Source organism: Silurus meridionalis, chromosome 7, assembly GCF_014805685.1.
Source record: "Silurus meridionalis isolate SWU-2019-XX chromosome 7, ASM1480568v1, whole genome shotgun sequence".
Taxonomy (NCBI): domain Eukaryota; kingdom Metazoa; phylum Chordata; class Actinopteri; order Siluriformes; family Siluridae; genus Silurus; species Silurus meridionalis.
In genome coordinates, this window is record NC_060890.1 from 26,098,794 (window position 1) to 26,121,999 (window position 23,206).

Genomic DNA, 23,206 nt, shown 5'->3' on the forward strand with positions numbered 1-23,206 from the left:
ATGCACTGATGCTAATTCCTGGTTTTATAAACAAGCCTCAACATGTTCTGACATGTGTTCATGATGTAATGAAGCATGTTTCATGGAGCAGTGATGGTTCCCGTGCAAGGAGACCATCAGCACGTGTACCCCTCATTGTTCCTGCCAAAAAAAGTCATTTTTTCAGAGGCAAAAAAAACCCACAAGCTGCCTGGACTCCTGGAACAAGTGTTGTCCAGATGGAGGCGACAGAGCAGAGGGACAGATTGATGACCTCTGTGGAGCATGAAAGTCCAGAGATTTCATCACCTGTGCAGGGAGGCTAAGCAACAATTTAGATGGGTGCTGTGGAAGCATCTACACATCCAAACTAAGAAGCTGATCTTCTCTGTGAAGCTGGGATGTGGAGCAACCCTTGTAGAGGAACCAGGGAGCAGACACAGGGCAACCCTGCAGGTTCAGTAATGAAACCTATGTCATGAGAGGAACCAGGTGAAGAGATGATGATGTTATCCATAAAGTTAGCAAGTAGTAGAGTAAGAAAGATTGTCATGAATTCAACTGGTTGAAAAAGCAGCAATGTCACCATATTTAATGATGTGTTTCCTCCTAAAAATTCTAAAGCACATCAGAGCAAATACAGAAGAAAAAATGGAATCATAGAATAAAAATGCACAATAACGAGTGGAACCATGCAAGAACCGCAATGTGTCTACAGCGGATGTGTCATATCTTTTTAGAAGATCCAATCAGCAGATACATGCTCTATGAAAGTCTGTGTGTTGGTCCTGAAGGAACCCAGGCAGATGATGGTGTTGATGGTAGTGATGGTGATGTTGATTTTTTTTGCTCTGGAAGCATAAGTTTGTTCTGAGCGTGAGAACTTTTTTTTTAATCTTGAGTCACGTTTATGTGTAAAAACAGAGGCTTTCTGCAGGCATCTGAGAGCTTCATAAACAACCCACAAATCCAAGTCTAATCCCAACTGTTGAAGGGTTGATTTTGTTTATGTTTTCAGTGAAATCTTCAAGCAAGAAGGCTGAGAAGACCTCTAACAGCATCAGCGAGGCAGAGGGACATTACTGCTCCGAGAGTGTGGGTACGTTTCTTCTCGAAATCTAATCCAGTGTGCAGGTGGCTGTAAATGTATCATTTAATAGTGGATTGAAACCTTTCTGTAGAGAAGAATATAGATTTATGTGTAGAACAGCTGGAAAGTATGAAGGCAGAGGGTCTGAGATAAAAAGTTGTCAGGTTTAAACTGTGGCCTAAAAGTTCCTGGTCTTTACTATACCTGAGGGTCTAGCCTAAATTTTCTGGTCTGTGTTTAATGTTTGTGATTAAGTTTATGAAATTTAGATCTAGGTTGAACTTACTGCACATTCAGAGTTCATAAAATATTTTTAATAGTTCCTGGCCATGGAAATTCTGGATTTTCAGTTCTAATCTAAAGTTCCTGATCTTAAATTCTGGATTTCATCTCTAGGTTAAAGTTCCTGATTCTAAACGTTCTGGATTTCATCTCTAGGTTTAGTTTGAGATCCTAAATTCTGGATTTGAAGTCTAGGCAATATTTCTTGATCCTGGAAATTCTAGTTCTTAGATCTGGGCTAATCCAAGAAGTCTTAGATTTCAGTTCTAGGTTTAAGTTCCTGAACTTAAGTTCTCGGTTTTAGTTCTTTTTTGTCCAAGAATTTTTGGATAATAGAATGTCTGTATTTCAGTTATAAGATAAATTTCTTGATCCTGGAAGTTCTGGATTTAAGTTTTAGATTACATCTCTTGATCCTGGATTAGTTTTAGTTTATCTTAAATTCTAGATTTCAGTTCTAAGTTTAAATCCCTGAATTTAAGTTCAGGATTCTAGTTACAGACTAAATTTCTTGATAATGCAGTTCTAGATTTTAGTTCTAAGCTAAAGTTCCTGGTCTTTAATTATGGATTTCATCTTTAGGTTTTAGTTCTTGATCTGAGGTTCTGGATTTTATTTGTTCACTAAAGTTTTTAATAGTTTTAGGTTTTAGTTCCTTGTCTTAAGTTCTAAATTTCAGTACAAGGTTAAAGTGCTTAATGCTGTAAGTTCTGGATATAAGTTCTAGGCTAAAGTTCTTGATCTTAAATTTAAAATTTAGCTTTAATTTAAAGTTCTTGGCCCTAAGTTCTAGATTATAAACATCAAGATCATAAGTTACTGAGCAGAAAATGTTTGAGCTACAGGTTCCTGGACTAATTCCTTGGCTAAAGTCCCCGCTGCTGTTCAGTATCGGAACCTTCCACAAAAACAAATATCTGAGATCCCATTGAGAATGTGTGTGTGTGTGTGTGTGTGTGTGTGTGTGTGTGTGTGTGTGTGTGTGTGTGTGTGTGTTAAAGTAAATCCATATTCCAGTAAAAGCAGCACCTCATGTGGACACGTCTCAGAGATGCTGAGTTGAACGTTTTTTGTGTGTTTTCGGACGTTCTGTCGTTACTATGGAATAAAAACACAAGTGAAGATGCACAGACCAACAAGAGCCAGGAATCCTTTAGCACTCGGAGAACACACACTTCATTGATAGAAAACTCTGCTTTAAGTATTCCAGATGCCTGTCAAAGTATTTTATATGGAAAACGAGGTTATTACATCTCAATAATCCTCTCATTCAGTAGTGGCGTTTATAGCTGTATAATGGAAGTGTCTTCAAATTAGATTTTCCACTCTTTTATTTCTTCTCTAAATTGCAAAGTAATGGAGATTGTGTTAGAGAAGTGAAGAAAAGAGTGCAGGCAGGATGGAGTGGGTGGAGAAGAGTGATAGCAGGAGTGATTTGTGATAGAAGAGTATCTGTGAGAGTGAAAGGGAAAGTTTATAGGACTGTGGTGAGACCTGAGATGATGTATGGATTAGAGACAGTGGCATTGAGTAAAAGACAGGAGGTGGAGCTGGAGGTAGCAGAGCTGAAGATGTTGAAATGTTCGTTGGGAGTGACGACGATGGACAGGATTAGAAATGAGTTTATTAGAGGGACAGCGCATGTAGGACGTTTTGGTGACAAGGTGAGGGAGGCGAGATTGAGATGGTTTGGACATGTGCAGAGGAGGGACATGAGTTATATTGGTAGAAGAATGCTGAGGATGGAGCCACCAGGAAGGAGGAAAAGAGAAAGACCAAGGAGAAGGTTTATGGATGTGATGAGGGAAGACATGCAGGTAGTTGGTGTGAAAGAGGCAGATGTAGAGGACAGGGGTTATGGAGATGGATGATTGTGGCGACCCCTAATGGGAGCAGCCGAAAGAAGAAGAAGAAGAAGAAGCTCTAAGGAACAGATCAAGGAGCAGAAGCGAGGATATGAAGATTCAGGGTTCAGAAAAACTACATTTAATACACTATCCACCCAAAAGTTTTGCGACACTAATGGAGACGCACAAAAGACGTCCTTGAATGCTGAATCATGAAACTTGAACTAGATTCCCAAACCTGTTCTAGCATAACAATGCCCCCTGTGCACAAATCCAGCTCCATGAAAATCTGCTTCACATGGATTAGAAGTGTGTGGAAGATCTCGAGTGGCTGCCTACAGAGCTCTGACCCTCAACCCTATTGAACATGATGAATTGGAACTGCACCCAAGGCCTCCTCACTTCACCTACATCAGTACCTGACTTCTAACACCCTTGTAGATGAATGAATCTCCAAAAGAGCTCTAATGGAACATCTTACCAGAAGAGTGGAGGTTCTTATAAGAGCAAACAGGGACTGAATGTAGCACATCGCAATTACGTAGTCAGGTGTCCACAAACTTTCGGCCCTGTATAATGTAGGTAACGAGTCATTTGAACATAAATGCAGTAAACAATGTGATGTGGTTTAACTGTGTGTAGTTTAAATACAAAATAAGAGTCTTATAGCTCTCATGATTAATGTCCTGTGAACACTCGCTGATAATGTATTCCTGAAATACTTCTGTTTCTGCCAAGTGTGTGTGTGTGTGTGTGTGTGTGTGTGTGTGAGAGAGAGACAGTGAAAGGTCTGGCCTGAACGCGACTTCAGTGTGCGTCCAGAAAGTCAGTGTGTCTTATTAACTTTTATGTTCTGTTCTGTTCTGTTTAAAATGATTCATTTCGAACCCGATTTTTATTCCTGGGAAAGGTTTAGATGTTATGCGTTTGGCTGGTTTTCTCAAAAAATAATATTTCTCTTACAGAGATGATGTTTATTCTATTTCGAACAGAAGAGTTACAGAAAGCTCAGGATTTAATAGGGTTTGATTTCTTTATGATGAAATTACATATATTGAAAGAAACAAAAATTGAGAAAAAAAATCTCAACCCAAAAGAAATTGCAAACACACACCCACTGTCCATGCATTTCACCATTTCACCATTTCACCATTTCCATCAATCCACATCTTAATCCCATTATTATGACCCCACGTCTGTAGAAAGCATCAGTATAATAGAGAAGTGCAGTAGAACAGCGCTGCATCACACTCAGCATCTCCTCACCTTCCTAAAATGTAAACACCAGTCATGATGTCATCAAGATGGAGGCGGGATCAAGGCAGGCCAGTGGAGGTCAGCGTGTCACGTGTACTTACGTGTACTTTATAGCACAGTACAATATCTTCCAACTTTGCATATCACAGAAATGTTAGGGAGCTCTGGTCAGAGCACAGGTTCAGCCATGATACAAGTCCAAGTTTATTTCTACAGCATCTGTGGAGCACAGAGGGTTAAGAGCCTTGCTCAAGGGCCCAAGACTGGCAGCTTGGTGATACCAGGGCTTAAACCCCTGACCTTCTGATCAGTAACCCAGAGCTTTAACCACTGCGCCTCCACCTCCCTGTGTCTATGTAGGTCAATTTAAATCATATTCCAAATAAAGAAAAATATGAATAATTCAGCCAAGTTTGAGATGAGAAACAGAAGTGATTTATTGCCCACTTATCAAAGGGTCCCAGTCCGAGTCACTTGTTCTTTTGCACATGGCAGAGGAAAATGCTCGGAAGCACAGTCTAAAACTTTTCCCAAATTGTATAAAGTGTAAGGACAGAGTTCCAATTCATCATGTTTATCTTCCACCCCAACCCATGCAAAGCAGAACTTCATGGAGCTGGCTTTATGAACAGGATTGTGCATTGTCATGCTGGATCAGGTTTTGGGTCTCCCAGTTCAGGTGAAGGGAAAATTACATGCTCCATCATCCGAAGATGTTTAATACAATTGTGTGCCTCCAACTGTTTAGAGAAGAACCATAGATGGGTGGAAAAGTCAGGTTTTCCAATATGTCCATATAGTGTATTAAATCTCAGACTCTGAGAACTTTTATGTGGTGGTATTTAAGAGTTTCAAGGTTAGTTTTGTAACTGGTGCTATTCTGACCACGTGTGTTACCACGTCTGCTTTTCCGACCACGTGTGAGTTTCTCGCCGGAAACATCATGATATTACTTCGGCACCCTACAGATTTGCAGACTTCGCCCTGTTCCCGAAGATAAAGATCCAGCGCAGATGCAGGTTTTGACACTAGAGATCCGGCGCTAATCGCAGAAGGTGCTTGACATGCCTCAAAAAGAACACTTCCAGAAAGACTGAAAGACAGAACTGTTTCAGCTCCAGAGTTCACATCAGGATGTTTACAGATGTTTGGACAGGAAAGACGTCCTTCTCACCGAACTCGCACAGGGATGCGTCTGACGTTGCGTCTTTCAGAGATCTAATGAGTGATTAGACTCAAAGGACGACTGAGCAGGAAAAGTTTTTGGTGTTCAGAGTCGCATTCTACAGCTGCAGGAGCAGGATTTCTGAGGCCTGTGTGAAATTAAAACCTTTGAGGTTTTAAAGATTAAAAGTTTCAGGACACCTGACTTTTCCACTATATTCCACTATATGTGATTCTTCATCAATCTGTTAGCACAAAGTCAGAGACACACGATTGTTTCGGACGTCTTTGGATGCTGGAGCATGAAATGTTCCCTTCACCCAAACCTGTTCCAGCATCATAAAGATCTGCTCTCTATGGGTTGGAGTGGACGATCTCCTGCTGTAGAGCTCCAAACCCTATTGAACATAAATAAATGGCCTCCTCACCTTCATCAGTACCTGACTTTACTAATGCTCTTGTAGCTGAATGAATCTCCACAAAATCTCTATCAAATCTAGTGGAACATCTTCCCAGAAGAGTGGAGTTTATTGGAGCAGGAAATAGTGACTAAATGTGGAATGGGACGTTCTAGAAGCACATAGTGATCTTATTATCGGTAGATAGATATAGAAGATAAAGATGTGATGTTGCATCAGAGGGAATGGGTGAGCGTGTGTGTGTGAGAGAGATAGCGTGGGTGGATTGTCACATGTCACAAGATGCTGTTAAGGGAGTGTGTGTGCTTGTGTGTGTGTTTGTGTATGTGTGTGGGTGACACATTTAAAAAGATGCTATTTGGGAATCTGCCAATCAGCTGTGTGTGTGTGTGTGTGTGTGTGTGTGTATGTGTGTGTGTGTGTGTGTGTGTGTGTGTGTGTGTGTGTGTGTGTGATGTCATGATTCTATATTTCAGAAATTCTCATTGTGAAAATCCTTTAATGTTTTTGTGTGTGTGTGTGTGTGTGTGTGTGTGTGTGTGTGTGTGTGTGTGTGTGTAAGGAAAACGTCACAATCTGGAAGATTGTGTTGTTAGGCGCCCATGGACCATCTGGAGATGGAAAGAGAGAGGTTGTAGAAGAAATCTTGGAAACTACGTGTGTGTGTGTGTGTGTGTGTGTGTGTGTGTGTGTGTGTGTGTGTGTGTGTGTGGTCAAACAAGAGAGAGAGAGGACCCATTTCTGAAAAAGCCACTGGGCGACAGGACAAGTGTGTGTGTGTGTGTGTGTGTGTGTGTGTGTGTGTGTGTGTGTGTGTGTTTGTGTGTGTTTGCATGTGGGTGTGTGTGTGTGTGTGTGTAAATGAGTGAAAGAGACAGGAAGAAAGTGGTGCCACATTGCATTAGGGAATTCCAGTGGAAATTGTAGAAACTGTGTATTTCTGTTCTCAGTGTGCTGAAAAATTCTTCACAACGTTCTGAACCTGCTGCATCACACAGCAGCATAACACACTCTGAGGAAGCTAGTGTTTACCAGATAATGTGGTGATAAAAAATGAATATGTTCTTTATAAGTGTAAGTTTGTCCCTGATGAGCAAGCCAGTGGCGACTGTAACAATGAAAAACTTCCTGAGATGACATAAGGAAGAAACCTTGAGAGGAACCAGACTCAAGAGGGAACCTCGTCCTCATCTGGGTTGCAGCGAATGTCTATTTATTGCAGAAATACAATGTTGCGGGGTACAGTGATGATGATCAGAAGCAAACTGTAGTCCTGAGTCAGTGTAGCAGACAGTTGACATTAACTACAGTCCAATTCAAAATCCTCAAAGCTCCTGTTTTTACTTCGGAATTTCATGGAACCACCCAAGCTGCACAGAGTGGCCTCCAGTCGAAGAGAACACTATCCAAAGGCAGGCCTGGACGAAGTGGGAAGATCCACGGAGGTGAGAGGGACAGGAACAGTGGTCACTAAAACCTCAGGAGCATGTTTAACTTGACCAAGAGAGAGAGAGAGAGAGAGAAAAGAGGGGTGACAGGAAGAGAAGGATATGGATTATTAAGTGTCTTTATTGTTGTATGAAAGTTAATGTTACTGTGCAGTTTGGACTTACTATGGCAGCATAACTAAAAGGAAGAACCAGAAGGTAACACAGACATGAGGGATCTCTGGGATAAGAAACGACCCACCACACCACCGTCAACAAACCTGAGTGAACGTGTGAATGTGAGGGGACGACAGCATACAAATATCCCAGTTCACCAAACACTCTATATCCATGTTCCCTCCAGATCTGAGCCTTTACCTCAGAAAAATCTACTGATAAAAAGCTTGACTAAATAAATACATTTTCAACCTCGACTTGAACACTGAGTGTCTGAGTCCCAAACACTGATTGGAAGGTTGTTCCATAAGTGTGGGGTTTATAAGAGAAACATCTGCCCCCTGCTGGAGTCTTTATTATTTAAGGTACCAACAAATAGCCTGCGCATTTTGATCTAAGTAGGCATGGAGGATCATACTGGTACAGAAGTTCACTCAGATACTGCAGCGTGAGAGCGTTAAGTGCTTTATACGTCAGTAGTAGTATTTTATAATCAGTGTTAGATGTAATTGGGAGCAGTGTAGAAGATTAAAACAGGGGTGATGTGGTCATATTTTCTAGATCTAGTGAGGACTCTTGCTGCTGCATTCTGAACTAACTGAAGCTTATTTATGCACTTACTCCAACACCCAGACAGTAAAGCGTTACAGTAGTCTAATCTAGAAGTAACAAAAGCATGAACTAGTTTTTCTGCATCCTGTAACGACATCATATTTCAATATTTCTAAGGTGAAAGAAGGAGATCCTGGTGATATTATTCACGTGAGCCTCAAAGGAAAGACGGGTCAATAATCACACCAAGGTTTTTGACTGCTGTACACAGTGTATAAAGACACACTGAGACAGAAACACCATCCAGAGATGCTACGGAATCAGAAAGTTTACTTCTAACTTCATGTGGTCCTAGTAAAAGTACTTCCATCTTATCTGAGTTGAGGAGAAGAAAGTTATCAAGCATCCACTGTCTAATGTCCTTTACACACTCCTCAACATTGTTAAGCTGATCTCTCTTATCTGGCTTTGCTGAAATCTACAGCTGTGTATCATCAGCATAGCAGTGGAAGCGAATCCCATGTTTATGTATAATTTCACCCAGAGGCAGCAGATATAAAGAGAAAAGCAGTGGGCCTAAGACAGATCCTTGAGGAACACCAGAGAGTTTACCTCAGAGAGTGTGGAGAACTCACCATTTACATCAACAAACTGACAGCGGTCAGCCAGGAGAGAGCTGTTCCCTTTTTTCCAGCAACGTTCTCAAGTCTAACAAGGAGGAGATTATGATCAATGGTGTGAAAAGCTGCACTGAGGTCGAGCAAAACAAGTAAAGAGACAAAACCCTGATCAGAGGCCAATAGCAGGTCATTTACCACCTTAATTAGCGCCGCCTCTGTGCTATGATGAGGCCGAAATCCTGACTGATATATTTCAAAAATGTTATTCATAAGTAGATGTGAGCAGAACTGCTGTGCTACAACCTTTTCTAAAATTTTGGAGATAATGGGGAGGTTTGATATTGGACTGTAGTTGGACAGCTGACAGGGTGAAGGTCAAGTTTCTTAATTAGGGGGTTGATAACTGCAGTTAAAAGGGTTTAGGTACAAAACCAGTGCTAATGGAAGAGTTTATTATTTTTAAAACCGGTTTAATTACCTCTGGAATGATCTGTTTAAAGAAACTTGTAGGCGAGGGATCGAGAATACAGGTTGATGATTTTGATGAGGAAATCAATGAAATGAAGTTGTTTTCTTGAATAGGAGTAAAACTTTGTAATTGATGGTTTGTTATAATGACACTGCTGTCTACAGGGTTATTTTTTAAATAAGTTGGATTTATATTAACCGTCTGTATTTCTTGCCTGATGTTTTCAACTTTATTATTAAAAAAGTTCATGAAATCATTACTACCTATTGATAGTGTGCATGTGAGTGCAGTGCTTTTATTTTCTGTTAATTTTGCTACTGTGCTGAATTACAAGCCTGTCTGTCTGCTCCCTGGCCTTGGCTCTGGACAGTCACTTGTTAACTAGTGTTGTTCTGAGACTATGACCTATACTACAAGAAATGAGAGCAGCACCTTCCCGAGTGGAATGGATACCGTCCCGCCCTAGGAGGCCAGCCTTGCCCTCAAAATTGATGAAATTTATGAAGCCCACATTGTTTTTGGAGCACCACTCGGACTTGCAGCAGTTCAGCGACCATAACCTGCTGTAGGCTACATCGCCATGTCACATTGGGATAGGGCCAGAGCATGTTACTGCATCGGACATTGCCTTCGCTAATTTACACATCTCTATAATATTACTCTTAGTAACCTCTGACTGTCTAAGGTGTATATCATTAGCTCCTGTGTAAAAAACTATCTTAGAGTACTCTGGCTCCTGGTATACACATGCCCTGTGCTGCTGGTGCCCTAAAAGTTCTAGCTAATTTCAAGTGCCTCAGAATAGAGTCTCTTATAACCAGAGCTCTTTCAGGTTTCTCAGTGTGTGCTTCACTGAGGAGAGCAAACCTGTTGGACACGTAAAGCAGAGAGGAATGGTGCTCCTGTGGGTGAGCATTAGCATCAGCTTTGGCTTTGCAAATATGCCGCCGAGTTGTCACCCTCTCTCCCCGCTGCGAGGGCTCTAATGACGGAGTCGGGGGAATGCTAACTCCACCTAGAGCATCCAGACTTTCCCCTACAGAACCTGGACTGCTCTCGCACACTCACTACTTCTCTCTAGACTCTAGGTGCTCCTCTAATGCTTAGATCTTCTCAGTGAAAGAGCAAACTAACTTACACTTCTCACAGATAAAATTATTGCTAGCAACGGAGAAAGATGTCACACTTCACACACTTAATAAACTGGATGCTCGCTATAGCAGAAGAATTACGTAGCTTAATGTGGTTACTGTAGTGTGTGTTTGTAGTTCTGGTGGGAATAGTCTCCCCTCACTGCTTTTAAACCCTAGACCAGGGAATACAGCGCTCTTCCAAAAGCAAAAAGAGAAGAAACAGAGCCAACGGAAAGTAGAGTATGTAGGAAATCAAAACGATATTTTGAGATTTTAAAGCGATGTGCCTTGTCCTAATCTGCCCTATCCTGATCTGCCTTGTTCTAATCTGGCCAATCCTGATCTGCCTTGTTCTAATCTGGCCAATCCTGATCTGCCCTGTCCTAATCTCGCCTCGTCTGTCCTAATCTGTAATATTGTAATCTGTTCTATTTTGTCCTGGTCTGTCATGTCGCAATTTGTTCTGTCCTGTCCTGATCTGTAACATCCTTATTTGTCCTTTCCTGGTCTGTCCAGTCTGCCATGCTCTGTATGTTTCACACTGGTTGTAAAATACCCCTCACACAGCATCCTAACATCAAACCCAGTGACTTTGAACATCTGGATGTAAATAGGCCACTGCGGAGCTCTGATAGCTCTGTTTAATTCCCCACACTGGAATCCCAAAAGACAAACCAAAGCGAAAGCAGCTGACAGTGGAGAGAACCAGTCCCACACGCTGTGTTCAGCTGCAGTGCCTTCAGCAGGATGTGTGGCTCTGGAATCGGTCTCGACAGCCATGTAGTGAACGAGTGCCAAAGGAAAGGAAAGGATTTTGTCTGATCGTGTCGACACGGGACTCAAAATAAAACTCGGAAGGTGTTCCGCCTTAAATGCTGATCTCATAGTGTTTTGTGACGACTGCATGGTTTACAGGAGATCTTTAGACTTCCTATAAATCCGTAAATCCACTTCACATTCACACACAGAATGTTTTAGGATTTATGAATGGGCACAAAACAGTATATATCTATTAGGTATGTGTTATCTCCATAACTGAGGCCCATGCTATACGCATCTCAATTTATAGTCGACGATACGATACATTTAAGATCAGCTTCAGCTACCGATGCGATATGATTCTCCCACAGTGCGATCCAATTACAGTACGATTCAACACAACACGATATGATGCATTAGAAAGAAAATACACTACACAATTCGATATGGTGCAGATAGTTTACGTTTATTTCTTTGGTTCAATCAGACAGCAAATAATCAATTATTTAAGTTCCCTCTGACTTCTAAAGCATGGTTACTTTTACAAACATGCCTTTGTAGTGCAAAAATAAACACAAACACAGACACTGTTGTGTCTGCAGGAAGTTACAGCTCTACCTCTGCCATGTTAATCTGTATTGTATGTGTCATGTCTCAGTCTCCATAGTGTTGTGATACGTCATATTCACATAGCAGCAGTGGTGCTCAGAGAACATGCTCGAAAAACGTAAAAGTAAAGCACATCTGATAATATTTATATATCAGTAAATATTTTTTTACAGATGCAAATATGTTAAAAACAATGCGTTAAAATACAAATGCTGACTTGTATCCAATGCACCCTTTTTTTCAATCAATACATCACATCGCTAACTTTTATGCCGACGCACCGATGTGAATCGCTGAATCGTACCATCTTATTACGGATGCATGTATAAGTGCAAAGCTACATTTTGTGTACAAAGTCCACCTAAATTACACAGAAAAAGTAGCAATTATGGACAATCAATAGGAAAAATATTACTCACAATCTTACACATCACTGTCAGTACAGTTGCTTCAATATTATTGAGATGAAAAGTTTATGAAATTTATTATGAAAAATCCTTTATCAAAACTTCACAAAATGCTCTCAGGTTAAGGGAATTGAAGCTACACGTGAAGCTAGCATCACTTGAATAAAGTTGCAGGACAACCTGAAAGCAGCAGAAACTACATTTCTAAAGACCATGGACATCTTCATACTCCACTAATCCTCATGCCTGAAAAATTAAGCAAAGAGATGAACGTCAAAAAGTACTTTAAAACATCAGATTTTTTGGGTTCAGAATTCTGGTTGTATGATGCAAAATTCAAGAAAAAGTACTTGAGAAAATAATTAAACTCATCATGTTTGGAGAAAGAAAAGATGTACATATGATCCCTTAAAAATACATCATAAACACACTAAAGCATGGTGGTGGAAGCATCAGAATACAAAGTGGAGTCTTTGTAAAGGAAACATGGATATATGGAAGAAAAACTAAAACGATTGGACCGAGCTTTAACCACACTGGTGAAAAAAGACTTTCAAGTATAGAGATCTCGAAGACTTCCAAAAACAGCTCTAGGAACAACCACCTTAGCATCTAGAGCTGCACTCAGTTTGCAAGGTTTTATTTTTAAAACACGAGGACGGTTTTTGTGTTCGGTTCAAACTTTTTGATCTTCTTCAGGAAACCTGAACATCATCTTTGTGTAGAGGAACCAGAATTCAATCAACAAGGCAATCACCAATATACTTGAAAATCTTGATTGCTTTCACAGCAGTTCCTTTTGTGTGTGTGTGTGTAGGTGTCTACTACACTCTTGGATGTTCCGTAGTCAACATCATTTTGCCAATGAAGGGTTGCTATAGCAACACAACTGTTAATAAACAGGAAGTCCTGGATGCAATTGCGTTGAAGCAATTAAGTTGTTTGAAATACTGTTGGAGTGGTCTGCAACCTGGACAGCATGGTAGACCTTCAAGCTGGTGGTGACAGGAATCATAGGAATCTTAAGATAGTGAAAGACCTCCACTGTCTGGTGATGAATGCCCTAAGAAACTGGTTTGTCTATGGGATGAATGTATTGCTTTGTGACCTTGAAAGGTTCTTGCGACCTTGAATGATCAAAACAATGGTGTCAAGGTGCCAAGCTGGAATTCATGACCAGCATCCTCACGTCTTCAGGTGTTCTTGCACCAGCATGTATTTTAGGAGCTTTGCACTTGTCTGAAGATCTGTTGTAGTGGTCTGCAACCTGGACAGCATGATAGATCTTTAGGCTGGAATGGAACTGGAATGATAGTGGTGTTCTTACAGCTTAGAGTTAGTGACAGGTTGAAGACTTCTACTATCTGATGAGGCATGATTTAAGGACCTGGTCTTGGCCATAGATACTTTGCATGGATTTGCAACCTTGAAAGATCTGGCTATAGAAACAACCGATGTTTCAGATGTTCTGGTCCACAGGATGTCTCAGGTCTGGGTAGGTATTGAGATGATCTGATAATTAAATGAACATTTCATACCTGAGGTCTGAGCAATGCTGAAGTGTGCCCCTACCATGTCCGTGTAGCTCCATTAGCTTTACTTATGGACACCAGTTTCTTGGAGGTTCTAATCAGCAGTGTGTGATTTTATCATGGTGCAAACATCTTCTGGAAATTCATTTTTGTAATAGTCATGATGGATGCTGCATCATAAATCTCATATTGAATATAAGTAGAAAGTAGCAAGCTCTTCTTTATGTTTCCAGAAGTCTCTATTATGTTTGATTTGTTTGTGTGTGTGTGTGTGTGTGTGTGTTTGTGTGTGTGTAAAGATCTATCACATCACAGAAGTAAAAAAGAAGACTTTTTTGGGGGCGCCCATATTGTCAACTTGTGTGTCGTGTGTGTGGGAGTGCAACTGAAATGCAAAGAAAGAGAAAAAAGTGTGTGTGTGTGTGTGCGTGTGTGTGTGTGTGTGTGTGTGTGTGTGTGTGCATGTGTGTGTGTGTAACTGTTTAGGAGATGGCTTACTATTTCATGCTGCTTGATACTTTTGATCTTTTATCCAGTCAGTAGAAAACTGTAGACTCCAGAGCTTATGGTGTGTGTGTGTGTGTTTGTGTGTGTGTGTGTGTTTGTGTGTATGCATGTATTTGTGTGTTAGTGTGCTACAGAAGGAGATGGCTGAAGGCAGATGGTTTGATCACAGCACAGTTACACCACACACACACCTCCTCCCGCAGTTTCTGAGAAACACTGAACTGTGTGTGTGTGTGTGTGTGTGTGTGTGTGTGTGTGTGTAATGGGTTGGTGTGAGAAGAATGGAGGCAGAGTTTGATTCATGTTCTTTCATGTTCCATCTTCTTCCTCCATGTTCCATTACATGTTACTTCATGTGTTCCTTCATGTGTTCCATCATATGTTCTTTAGCGTTCCTTCATACTGTTCCAGACAGAACTTTTAGAGAAGCATATTCAGATAGCAGTTGTGGTGTTTGAAGTGTTTCTTCCTTGTTGTCATGGTACTTCCTCAAGAGTCACACCTTCAGACCTTCAGAGCAGGAGAACGATTTTAGCAGCTCTTTGATTTTTGGTGATTGTTTGATCTGGAAATGATGTCAGATGCTTCCTGGATATACATTTTTATGAGTCTTTACTATTCCTCAGCATGGAAATGGTTCAGAGAAAGAGAGAGACAACGAGAGATGAAGACAGAAAGAACTTGTCCAGCAATTCCAGTTATAGCATAACTTTCTTCCTTCCTTCCTTTAAACACCTTCTTTCTTTCTTTCTTTCTTACTTTTTTCTTTCTTTCTTTTTTTTTACACTCCCTTCTTCCTTATTTCCATCCATCCATCCATCCATCCATCCATCCATCCATCCATCCATCCATCCAGTCATCTAACAATTCACAGTAGTGTGTATTTGTGCTTCAGAATAATCTAAATGAAGGGTTTCCATAGAGTGGAGGAGGAAGATGAGGAGGAGGAAGAGAAAGGAAAAAAAGTAGGAGGTAGAGGATGAAAATGAAAAGTAAAATGAGGAAGAGGAGGAGGAAGAGAAAAAAGCAGACACTGGAGACACTGAAGCTCTCCGTATGAGATGTTTAAAGTTCTCAGACAGGTGAATAATGTTTGTCGTACACAAAGTAGGTCAGAAGCAGTTTATCCTCCAACTATATAAAAAATATCTAAAGATGGCTAAAGAATGTTCCTGTTGTACAAGAACCTACTTCCTGTTAAACAACTTATGGAACCATTTCATTACTGAATGTTACACTGAGTTACGATCTCATCAAGGTCATCAGAACTCTGCTTTCAGCACCATCGATCATCTGATGAATGGAAGACAGTGTGAGGGATGCTGTGGTGCTGAGAGCTTTCACTTCCACTCGTCAGGAGGTCTGAAGGTCAGGAGGTCTGGAGGTCAGGAGATGTTTGGATTTTACAGCATACAGTGGTGGGTGTTCTGGATTCTGAGTTCTGGATTGTGATTGGTCAGAAGGATTTATTGATTTTCTACAACAGAAGTTTTGATGTTTATAGTTAGATGAGGTTTATATTATAAATGCGCTTGTTCTGTACGGTGTTAATGTTGTTTCTATAGCAACGGCTATATTCAACGACAGTTGAATTTCAGTTTCCTCCTGCTGGTGTCATAACGAGTTTTTCTGCAACCGACCAATCAGCAGCTTCGCTTAAATTCACACTCTTCCCTTTTTTGCTTTCTTTTCTATTTCTTATTGTTTCTTTTTTCCATCCTTTCTTCCTTTGTACCTTTCTTATTTCTCCCTTGCTTGTTGATGATCAAGAACCATCACTGAACCTTGTCTCCTACTCAGACTCTCAGCAACACTGTGTATTACATGTAATTACATTGAATTCCTGTTAACTGCATAAAATTCAGGATTCCAACATCTGCACTGACCTCGATGCAGGTGCTCCAGCTGTGGTGAGGTTATGCAATGGAGAGCATGTGGTCAGCATAATGAATGTCCACACACACACACACACACACACACACACACACACACACACACACACACACGAGACAGAAAGAGAGAGAGAGAGGGAGTGAGTGAGAGAGAGAGAGATGGAGAGAGAGACAGAGACAGAGAGAGAGAGAGAGATGGAGAGAGAGAGAGAGAGAGAGAGAGAGAGAGAGAGAGAGAGAGAGAGAGAGAGAGAGAGAGAGAGAGAGGGGGGAATAGAAATGCTTGCTTTCAGCTACTTTTTGTAAAAGCTGTTTCCCAGACGAGGTATTTTGCTCCAAATTCAGTTTAGTGTCTACTTCAGAAGAGACGCCCTCATGATGTGCCTGATGATGTGTCTGATGATGTGTCTGATCTCACAGCATTTAGTGCTACATCATATTTTCTTTCTGAAATCACACGGACAGACTGGAGGTTCACCACAGACTCTGGGCCGAGACGCTGGTTGTTGTGATCCTGCAGTACCTGCGTCCTGCTCTCAGTAACCAGGCCGGAATTTTACAGCTTTATTTACTTCATTCTGAAGTTCTGAGCTAATGCCGGATTCGTGTCTCTGCCGTAAAAACCGGTGAAAGGAAACTTCCATTTCAGCTTAGACCAACTTTATCTGGGTAGAAAAATATAACTCATCAAATTTCCACTTTTTTTTGTTCTTCTGGTCCAGATTTATCTTTCCTCATTCATTCTGATTTTAACCTGATCTTCAGTCTAAACATCAAACCACCTGATTAATATGGTTCAATTTCTCCATAAACAGCTTTGAAAACCAAGACCTGGACTTTACAACACCTCTGAAAGTGTGCTGTGGGATCTGGCACAGTAATATCAGCAACAGATCCTTCAAGTCTTATTAGTTGTGTGGTGGAGCCTCCATGGATGTTCATCCAACGCTCCTCACAGACGCTTGATCGGATTCTGGTCTGGGGCATTTAAAAGGTCGAAAGGCTACATCAGGTGCTCCACATACAAATCGGAGTAGAAATGTGTGTTGAAATGAAGAGATGTTTATGGAAGACCTATGGAAGAAGTCTCCAGTGTCAGTGAGGTTATGCAGTAACCTCAGGTTAATGAAGAACATGGTAGCATTTTCCTATAAAAGAAGCTGTGTGATGTTTACTTTGACTTGTCTTTCAAGGCGGGTCACGGCACCATCGTGTGTAGGTTTAATTAGGGAAAAAGGTTTATGGACACCTGACTATAAGATTGCTATGTGCTTCTTCTTGAACATCCCATTCCACATTTAGTCTCCATTTACTGTTATAATGATCTTGTCTCTTCCGGAAAGATGCTCCACTAGATTTTATGGAACTTTTGAGGAGAATCATTATTGCACAAGAGTGTTAGTGAAGTCAGGTATTGATGTAGGTGAGGTGAGAAGGCCTGGGGTGCAGTCAGCATTCACATGCATTCCTTTTTTCTCTGCTCCTTCAGATTGCCCTCCTCTCGGCCTGGAGTCTCTGAAGATCGACGATTTCCAGCTCCACGCCTCCACCATGCAGCGTTACGGTCTGGGAGCTCACAGAGGACGACTCAACATTCAGGTGAGCTCATTATCACAGTCACATGACTTCATATGAACACGTGATTGATACATGGATGTGATACACTCCGATCAGCCAGATCATCAACAGCACGTTAGGCGTGCTAATACAGTGCACGGTGTTGATAATAAATGAATTATGATGGTGTAGTAGCAGTGACTCGCCACCAGGACGGCAAGTATCTGTGTCTGAAAACCAAATAATAACTCGATCACATATCGTTTGTGAATCTCTGAACAATAACCTGAATTCGAACCTGAAACGGAACAGTGTGGAGCTGCACCAATAGTACGGGGAGGAACCATCATGTGACATGAAGCAAATGTGAATTTATTTATTTATTTATTTTTATTTATTTTATCTATTTTTTTATTTTTTATTTTTTATTTATTCATTCATTTTGTTATAAATTCATCAGTTTACTGATATGATTACTTACTTACCGAGCTCCATATTTATTTATTTATTCCATCTTTCATTTAACGTTTTAATATTTTGTTCTATTTTCTATTTATGTTGTATTGTGTTGAGTTGTGTTGTATTATGTTGTGTCATGTCATGACATCATGTTATATTGTCATGTTGTATTGTGTTGCATTGTAATGTGTTATGTTGTGTTGCATTGTGTTGTGTCATTTTGTGTTGTGTTGTATGGTGTTGTGTTGTGTCATGTTGTGCCATGTTGTGTTGTATTATATTGTGTCTTGTCTTGTTGTGTCGTGTCATGGTATGTTGTGTCGTGTTTTGTTGTTTCGTATTGTGTTGTATTGTGTTGTGTTCTATTGTCATGTTGTGTGTCATTTCATGTTATTTGTGTCGTTTCATGCTGTATTGTGTTGTGTCGTCTTGTATTGTGTTGTGTTGTTTTGTGTTGTATTGTGTTGTGTTGTGTAATTTTGTAATGTGTTGTGTTTCCAGGCAGGTCTGTATGAGGATGAGATGTATGATGGTGCCTGGTGTGCAGGCAGGAACGACCCGCTGCAGTGGTTCGAGGTCGACGCCCGGAGACTCACCAAATTCACTGGAGTCATAACACAGGGCAGAAGCTCACACTGGTCGTGAGTACACACACACACACACACACACACACAAACACACACAAACACACACATGAAAAACATGGAGAAAACTCAGAAAGTGGTGATTCAACAGTTAGCATGGAGTCAAACCCTTAGAGTTTAGGATCAGCCGTGTTACAGTTCTGAGACCTCGGCTAGATGTCTGCTCCAAACACCTACTCAATCCATAATCTTCTCCTGCTTCTTCTTCTTTTCTCATTTATCTTGTTCTGCTTTTTCTCCTTCTCATCCTTTTTCTTTTTCTCTTCCTCCTTCATCTCCTCCATCTTGTCATACTTCACTTCCTCCTGCATTTTCTTCTTTTTCTTATCTTTTTATTATTCTACATTATTTCTTCACTTCCTCCTACTTCATTTGCTCCTTATTCTCTTTTTTCTTGTTATATTTTCGGTCACTTTTCAGGAGTGACTGGGTGACGTCATACCGAGTTTTGGTCAGTAATGATTCACACACCTGGGTGACGCTGAAGAACAGTTCCAGAGAGCTGGTTAGTAGAGCATGTACCTAACAGTTATTATCATTACACACAACCTATCCTGAGTGCTTTACACATGTCCTCTCTGAGCCCGAGTCGAGTCACATGTCCTCTCTGAGCTAAACTCGAGTCACATGTCCTCTCTGAGCTTAAGTCGAGTCACATGTCCTCTCTGAGCTTGAGTCGAGTCACATGTCCTCTCTAAAACTGAGTCGAGTCACATGTCCTCTCTAAACCTGAGTCGAGTCACATGTCCTCTCTGAGCCTGAGTCAAGTCAAATGTCCTCTCTAAACCTGAGTCGAGTCACATGTCCTCTCTAAACCTGAGTCGAGTCACATGTCCTCTCTGAGCCTGAGTCAAGTCAAATGTCCTCTCTAAACCTGAGTCAAGTCACATGTTCTCTCTGAGCCTGAGTTGAGTCAAATGTCCCCAATGAACCTCAGTTAAATCACATTTCCATAATGAGCCTGAATAAAGTCACAGGCGACTCAGAGACTGAGTCAAGTTACATGTCCAGGCTGAGCCTTAATCGAGTCACATGTCTGCTCTGAGCCTGAGTCGAGTCACATTTTCATACTGAGCCTAAATCAAGCCACATATCCACTTTAAGAATCGAGTCACATGTCCACTCTGAACATGAGTTGAGTCACATGTCCACACTAAGTTTGAGCAGTGTCACATGTCCACACTAAGTTTGAGCAAAGTCACATGTCCACTCTGACCCGTTTTATTTTCTATAAATTGAATCAGGATTGAATTTGACTCAGTCTCACACACTGGACTGAAGATCTAATTTGTAAACACTTCAATCTAAACTGGCTGATTATTTGCATTACAGCATTACACTGATTTTTTTTCTCTTACAAACCTTCTAATCATTCCTATTAATTGGACTGACAATAAAAAAGTTGTACGTGATTCCAGAAGCAGCTCCTCGTACACATGATGATGTTGCTGTTGGTATAATTACTTCTCTGATCCCACATGAGCATGTGATTGTCGCCAGTTCAGAAGAGCGTACGCTTGTTTTTCTGATGAATTACTCGCTTATTTGAAAGCCTAATCAGCAGGAGATGTAACTGTGAATAATCGAGTACCGTAGGGGAGACTCTGCAATCTTCAATTAAAGCCCTGCTGAGGCAACGAGGCAGTTCGTATCTACACTAACACTTACAGCTCCAGTAAAAATGTAGCGTTCGCCATGAAGCTGAAGCAGTGAGGAAAAAACATTAAAGTTCCTAAAGAAATTTTTCTGCAAGAAATTGTTGCAGGAAATCTTGAGTCATCTCGAACTCGACTCAGCTTCAGACTGGATATATGACTCGAAAAACGTATACCTCATGAACATCGACTCAGACATGCCACTTAGATATCTTGAATTATTAATGGATATATATATATATATATATATAGACTCTAAAACTGACTTAGTCTCAAAGTGAAATTTATTTAAACTGACTCAGATTTGCTGTGGACTTTAAAACTGACTCAGATTTGCTGTGGACTTTAAAACTGACTCAGATTTGCTGTGGACTGTAGAAACGACTCAGATTTGCTGTGGACTTTAAAACTGACTCAGATTTGCTGTGGACTTTAAAACTGACTCAGATTTGCTGTGGACTTTAAAACTGACTCAGATTTGCTGTGGACTGTAGAACTGACTCAGATTTGCTGTGGACTTTAAAATTGACTCAGATTTGCTGTGGACTGTAAAAACGACTCAGATTTATAATGGACTGTAGAACCGAGGCAGAATCATAGTCGACTCTATGAATTGTGAGCTTTTGACTATAGAACTGAGTTGCAAATAATCCTTACAGTAACTAAAACACCACTATTTTTATATTCAGTTTGTTTCTTTCTCTGTTTTGTTGCTGATCTGATTTCAGTACATTCCAGGTTTAGGATTTTGAGCTTGAGGATGATGAATAAAAGTCGGTTTTGTAATTGGCATGACCTCTGCTTGCCTCAGTAGCTGTTTATTGGCAATAAGGAGAAGGAGATCCCAGTGCTGAACAAGTTCCCCAGGCCTGTAGTGGCACGCTACATCCGGATCAACCCACGCTCCTGGTACAACCAAGGCAGCATCTGTATGAGGGTGGAGATATTGGGATGCCCCTTACCAGGTAACAAAACAACAACACTGGGTTCTTACACGGCAGAGGAAGAAGAATTGTGCCAATTTAGTACAGCAGTTCTTTTAGAAAGAGGCTCCTCATAGAACTAGTAAGAAATCTATGACTGACACATGAAGAACCCATTAGGAACCTTTATTTAAAGAACATATAGAACAGAGATTCCTTTAACCTCTTCTTGGTCACTTATAGCTATAAAACCCTGTCATTAAAACCTGTAACAACTCTGAGTTATAAATCCAATCTAAAAGCTGGATATATCTTTTTATCAATCTTTATTTAGAAACTGGGGAAGAACAGAATATTGTTGATGATTACAAAAAGAAAAAAAAAGGATGAAGAAAAAAGAAGAAAAAAAATCTGTGTTCAAAAAGCAAAATGCTGTGTAAATAACAGATCATCATTTTGGGCAAAGGAAAAAAACATGTGCTTTTCCATATCAAAGGGGTTTTCTTTCAAAAAGATGCTTTCAGATTATATCTGTGTTCACATGCATTTTAGATCCGAATAATTATTACCACCGGCGCAACGAAATCACCACCACGGACAAGCTGGACTTCAGACACCACAACTACAAGGAAATGAGGCAGGTAAAGAACCATCCTCAGACTTTAATTAGAGATGGTCAAATTCCGCGATCTGCATCAAAGTTAACGATGTGATGCATTGATTTTAAAAAGTGTGTATCGGACACAAGTTATTAGTAGATGCCTGTTGATTATTTAGAAAGTGACCAATATTTTCTATGTAGATCGATTTCTTCTCATTTCTTGAGCGCGTTCTCTCGGCACTGCTGCTGTTACGTGAACGTGACGTGTCACAACACAGACCGAGGCGTGTCCTGAGAGTACAAAATACATTAAATTACAGATTAACATGGCAGAGGTAGAGCTGCGTCTTACTGCAGACACAACAGGAAAAGAACATCTGGTTTTATTTCATCTTTTTTTTTTTTGCACTACAGAGTCATGTGTGTGAAAGGGTGTGTGTTAGAAGTCAGAAGGCACTTATGTAAATTGATGATTTGCTGTCTGTCTGAAGCATCTGCTTCATATGTACGTTTATTGTATCGTATCGTTGGCTATGCATCGAGATCCAAATCGCATTATTCCCACTTGTGGGGATCTACTGAAGACCTTTTGATAAATGTGAACGTTGACTCGAACCCAGGCCTCCTCAGCCTTTTTACCAATACCCTTGTGGTTGAATAATTCTCACACAAATCTCCACAAAATCTGGTGAAACATCTTCCCAGAAGAGTGGATCTCATTATAACAGCAAATCAGGACTAAATGTGGAATTGGAACACACGTGTAACATTTAGCTTATAGATATAATTTTGTTAATAATGTCTATACATCATAAAGCAGAAGAACACTTGCTGATCTGATAGATGTCAGTGATGTTCAACATGGGGAAGCTCATAACAGCCACGTTGCCCCGCCCACATGCTCCTGCAGGAACAAACAAAGAAAAAACAGATGTCTGGAAAGAAAGATTTACAATGTGGAAATCACTGTTCATCACGAGCTTAACTAAAATCCCATTCTTTCTGTTTTGATTAAGTAGCATCCAGACTGCTGGCAAACAAAACATCAAAATTTACACTCGCCTCGCCTCGCCTCTCCTCACCATTTTCCAGCATGCTCCACTCGGGTTCTGAGCATATGCTGAAGCACAGTGAAAGCAAGCTCTAGAGAACACAGAGGCAGATGCTCCTCACTTTCATTCGCACTGTTTCTCTTTTCATCTCGGCCGTGATCCGAGACCAGTTAGTGGATCACAACATGGTCCT

At 40.7% G+C, this 23,206-nt stretch overlaps 1 protein-coding gene across 1 annotated transcript in view; it reads left to right on the forward strand.

Annotated features, from left to right (window-relative positions):
• cpxm2 (carboxypeptidase X (M14 family), member 2) overlaps positions 1–23,206 on the forward strand; it is a 49,319-nt gene that overhangs the window by 5,229 nt on the left and 20,884 nt on the right. The window contains exons 2-7 of the mRNA XM_046854580.1: positions 998–1,078; positions 17,612–17,721; positions 18,640–18,779; positions 19,203–19,287; positions 21,252–21,402; positions 21,913–22,001. Of these exons, the coding sequence (XP_046710536.1) occupies positions 998–1,078; positions 17,612–17,721; positions 18,640–18,779; positions 19,203–19,287; positions 21,252–21,402; positions 21,913–22,001 (656 nt within the window). The remainder of the gene's footprint in view (positions 1–997; positions 1,079–17,611; positions 17,722–18,639; positions 18,780–19,202; positions 19,288–21,251; positions 21,403–21,912; positions 22,002–23,206) is intronic.